General features: G+C 54.7%; 1 protein-coding gene across 1 annotated transcript; it reads left to right on the forward strand.

Annotated features, from left to right (window-relative positions):
* Nucleotides 1-2,355: 2,355 nt before the first annotated feature.
* LOC117841069 (organic cation/carnitine transporter 2) lies at nt 2,356-4,273 on the forward strand. The gene has a single exon (XM_034721639.2). The coding sequence runs from the start codon at nt 2,356-2,358 to the stop codon at nt 3,967-3,969; it is 1,614 nt and encodes a 537-aa protein (XP_034577530.1). The 3' UTR covers nt 3,970-4,273.
* Nucleotides 4,274-5,068: the final 795 nt, after the last annotated feature.

The raw sequence follows: 5,068 nt of genomic DNA on the forward strand, positions 1-5,068 counted from the left end.
TTTTAGCGTCGCTAAAAAATTGGGGAAGGTTTGGGTGGACTGTTGGAGTTCATTTTTTCTCCTTTTTTCCCAAAAAAATATTGGGGGTAAGATTAGCAGCCTCTTGGAGTTTTAGCGACGCTAAAAAATAGCCTGCCACCGTGTATATTTTAGCGTTGGCGTTCCTCCCCCAATCCTGATTTCTGCACGCCCGCGCGTCCCTTCCGATGGGCCAATACGATGACGTGGCCTGTTTTGAAATATGGAGGCTATTTATTAGTGATCTGTTGTGGACTGATATATTTTTAGGAGAAATTTTTTTTAGGAGAATCCCAATATATAATTTTAGGAAAGAATTTTATAGATACTTTTGAAGTTGCTCTTAGAATGCTATTAGAATGCCAGCAAAATGGTGACATGGCAAGACAGTTGACAGAGAGAGAAAAAAGGACGATATCGTTTCTAATGCACGAAACGATGTCGGCGCAATCTCCAACGAGCGAATACATCGCCGGAACAGAACCGGGTAGGGGCGTGCGTGGTTTCCCCCTCACGCGGTTTCTGGGACCCACGGCCGGGACTTCGCAGCGCCGCCGGAACTTTTCTTCCCCGCGTGGTCGCCGGCGGAGGCCCGGACCTCGCCACCGGAGTTCCACACCGCCAGATTTACAGCCTGAGGTCAGAAAGAGAAGGGGTCGCGGCAGCCGCGCCGCTCGCCGGCCGTCGCGGCTCGGCCTGGGGAGCCCCCGCCCTCCGTCCTCCCTGACGCCGCCGCCCGTCATGATGCCACCGAGCCAAGGCCCCGGCGCCGCCGCCCAGCGCGAGGCCGGCCATGGAGGCCAGGCCCTCCTGCGCCCGACCGCGGTAGGGCCGCCGCTCCGCCGCCTGCACGAGCCCGGCCCTGGAGGAGCACCTTCCCCGCACGGCTTGCCAACTCCAGTGAAAAGATGAACAGATTGCAAGCAAATCGAAACTCAACGGCCATTAGGAACATGCACGTTGCTTGTTCGATGGAATCCACCGCTCAACGGTAGCCGTCGGCGCCTCACCTGTCACCTGTGCGCGCATCCGCCGCTGCGCACCTTGGAAGCTCGCCGCGCGCGACCGCGCGTCCACGCCGTCGCCGCCGACTCCTTGCCCGCGTGCGCATCGCCGCGCCCGCCAGTCGCGCGCCCCGCTTTTGCCGCCATCGTCCTCGACGCCGTCGCCCGACGCCCACCGCTGGACCGTGGCTCCACCCGGGAGTCCACTGGCTAGCCGTGAAGGCCTGCGTTCGGCTCCACCGTCTTCGTGTGGTGCCCGTGGCCACACATGCTCTCATGGTCGCTGGATCAGGCGTAGGAAGGCAGGAAGAGGACGGGCCGCCCACGCACCACGCCGTTGCCGCCGTCGCTGGTCAGTTCTTGGCTCCACCGGCCGTGACTTGGAGCTCTGCTCGAAAGCTTGCCGGGACAGTGATGATGCGGATAGAAGCGCAACAGACGGAGGAGAGAAATGTGATTGTACTTTATTATGGTTCACGTGAAGAAACGATGGGTTGGAAGGGTAGTTTCTACGAGCGATGTCTTGGTGACTTGACTGTATGTATGGACACTGCTCCCTCGATACCATGGGTTGGGACTAAGGTCCCGTTTAGATACCTCTGCTAAAGTTTAGTACCTATCACATCGGATATTTGGATGCTAATTAGAGTATTAAGGGGACATTTGGATACCAGGGGCTAAACTTTAACCCTGTCACATCGATGTTCGGATGCTAATTAGAAGGACTAAACATGAGCTGATTATAAAACTAATTGCAGAACTCCTAGGCTAAATCGCGAGACGAATCTATTAAACCTAATTAATCCATCATTAGCGAATGATTACTGTAGCACCATGTTGTCAAATCATGGACTAATTAAGCTTAATAGATTCGTCTCGCGATTTAGCCTAGGGGTTGTGCAATTAGTTTTGTAATTATCCTATGTTTAATACTCCTAATTAGTATGCAGACATTCGATGTGACAGGGGCTATAGTTTAGCCCGTGTCTCCCAAACACCCCCTCAATATAGACTAATTACAAAACTAATTGCACATATGGAGTCTAATTCGCGAGACGAATCTATTAAACCTAATTAGTTCATAATTTAACAATGTGGTGCAACAGTAACCATTTTGCTAATGATGGATTAATTAGATTTAATAGATTCGTCTCGCGAATTAGCATAGGGGTTCTGCAATTAGTTATAATTAGCTCATATTTAATCCTCCTAATTGACATCCGAACATCCGATGTAACACTTTACCACCTACCACCAAACACCCCTAGTCCGTCTCCGCCTTTTGAAGGGTTTAATAGAGACAATCGCACGAGCACACACAGCCATGTCCATGATGACCAACGCGGCTGCTGCCCCACTCCTAACAGGCAGCCAGGAGGCCGAGCCGGCGAAGCAGCCATCCATCGATGACGTGATCGAGACGTACATCGGCGCCACCCGTTTCCTGCAGCTGCTCAAGGCCGTCTTCGTCGCCTTCGCCTGGGCCTTCGACGCGCAGCAGGTGTTCATCTCCGCGTTCACGGACGCCGAGCCCCACTGGCATTGCCTCGCCGCCTCCACCGGCAACAACTCCTCGTGCTCCCCAGCCGCGGCCTCGCCGTGCGATCTCCCGCCGGGCTCATGGGCATGGGACCGGCCTGCCGTGGCCTCGTTGGTCTCCGAGTGGGCCCTCAACTGCGCTGGCCCGGCGCTCGTCACCCTCCCGGCGTCGTCGTTCTTCGCCGGCTGCCTCGCCGGCGGGTTCCTCCTCACGACGCTCGCGGACTCCCTCCTCGGCCGCAAGAAGATGCTCCTCGTGTCTCTGGTGTCTATGTCTGTATCCGGCGTGCTCACCGCCTCCGCGACCAACGTCTGGGCGTACGCCGCCCTACGGTTCGTGTCCGGCTTCTTCAGGTCGACGGTGGGCACGTGCGCGCTGGTCCTGTCGACGGAGCTCGTCGGGAAGCGGGGCCGCGACAGGGTGAACGTGGCGTCCTTCTTCTGCTTCGCCGTCGGGTTCTTGTCCCTCCCGGCGCTCGCCTACGCGTTCCGTGACGCGTCCTGGCGGAACATGTACCTCTGGACCTCCGTGCCTTGCCTCTGCTACTCCATTCTGGTCTACTTCCTTGTCCAGGAGTCGCCGCGGTGGCTGCTGGTACGCGGCCGGAAGCAGGAGGCCGTCGACGCGCTGCGGCAGATCATCTCGCTCAACGGGAGGAGCGACACGACGGCCGCCAGCTTCTGCATGCTGGACGCGTGCGCCGCGGACGCGGACAGCGCCGGCGGGGGCGTTTTCGCCACGCTGCGGGCCGTGTGGGAGCGGCGGTGGGCGCTCCGGAGGCTGGCGGCGATGATGGCGGCCAGCTTCGGCGTGGGGATGGTCTACTTCGGCATGCCGCTCAACGTCGGCAGCCTGGGATCCAACCTCTACCTGAGCGTCGCGTACAACGCGCTGGCCGAGCTGCCGTCGGCCGCCCTCGCGTGCGTCCTCATCAGCAGGGCCGGCAGGCGGGGCTCGGTGATCGCACTGGCCGCGGCGTCGGGGGCGTGCAGCCTCGCGTGCGCCGCCATCCCGCGGGGCGCCGCGGCGGCGAGGATGTCCGCCGAGGTGCTGTCCTTCTTCGCGGCGTGCACGGCGATCGACGTCATGCTGGTCTACTCCACCGAGCTGTTCCCGACGTCCGTGCGCAACTCGGCGGTGGGGCTGGTGCGGCAGGCGATGGTGCTGGGCGGCGTGGCGGCGCCCGTGCTCATCGCGCTGGGCCGCGAGAGGAGCTTATTCTGGTCGTTCGGCGTGTTCGGGATCGCCATCGGGTGCTCCGCGCTGTTCGTCGCCTGCCTGCCGGAGACGATGGGGAAAAGCATGTCGGACACCATGGAGGAGGATGAGGAGCGCAACGAGGCCGTTGTCGCGTCTTGCACCGGCGCGACCGCCGGTACCACCGATAGCCACAGCTACATCGTGTAATCTCGCGTGTTCATGCATGTTGGTTTCACGGTACAGTAGTTGTTCCTGCTGGACGGAGAGATCCCGATGCCGTCCGTTTTCCTAGCGAATGATCTAGATTCACTGCACGAGATCTCTATCCGTCTCTGCTTCTAGGTCAACCACGTACTCCTGGCAGCGTGTCACTCGTTTGACATGTAAACCGCTGTCCAGAAGTCCAGTTGATGCTTAATAACTTGGGATACTCGGGCCCGTTTGGATCCCTTCATTGGAAAGGAACTGTAATCTACTCAATAGAGTAGGCTATTTGTTTTTAAATGTGGCATTTCACAGCTTTTCAAAAAAATTTGGGTATAAGCCTATGTTAAATTCATAGGGGTGGAAGATGGAAATTGATTCTATAAATCCTCATGCTATGTTTCTAATATGCAACTTATAGCACGCTCTTCGACTCGTTTTCCTGTAGCAAAAGTGCAACACATAAGTATCTCTTCCATATGGCCAACAATAACATACAAATATATTCCACGTACAACTATATTAACTTAATTAATTTATATATAAATTATGATCATTCCATTAGAATGGAATTCAATTCCAGAATCCAAATAGGACCTTTATTTATACATATCCATACTGTTCCGTAGTAAGCAGCAACAGAAGAGGAAGATATATTATTACTTAGCGTGACTCATGCTGTCAATAAGTAGCAGATCCATGAATGACAGCAAAGACTTAGCTAATAAAAAGAAAAAAAACCTAATTTTCTGGGTGTCTTGATCAAATCAGCGTCTCAATATGTTAAGACACACTACAAATACATAAACCCACACACATGCGTACGGCTGTCAGTCTCATCGAAATTGGGGATGATATTTACGCCACTTGTTTACTTGCGCGTTCCATGACTGCGCCATTATTCAATTTGTCTGATTTCGTAGTTAGAGAGTTCCCCTCTTGAATTCTTGCATCCGGTTTGGTTTCTCTTGCTTATTTTTATCACCCGTCACATTGAATGTTTAGATACTAATTAGAAGTATTAAACGTAGACTATTTATAAAATTCATTACATAAGTGGAGGCTAAACGGCGAGACGAATCTATTAAGCCTAATTAGTCCA

The sequence above is a fragment of the Setaria viridis genome, chromosome 9, assembly GCF_005286985.2.
Source record: "Setaria viridis chromosome 9, Setaria_viridis_v4.0, whole genome shotgun sequence".
NCBI lineage: Eukaryota > Viridiplantae > Streptophyta > Magnoliopsida > Poales > Poaceae > Setaria > Setaria viridis.

Excerpts from the sequence above, each read along its gene's own strand:
- LOC117841069 (XM_034721639.2), top strand. The coding sequence starts at position 2,356 with ATGACCAACGCGGCTGCTGCCCCACTCCTAACAGGCAGCCAGGAGGCC.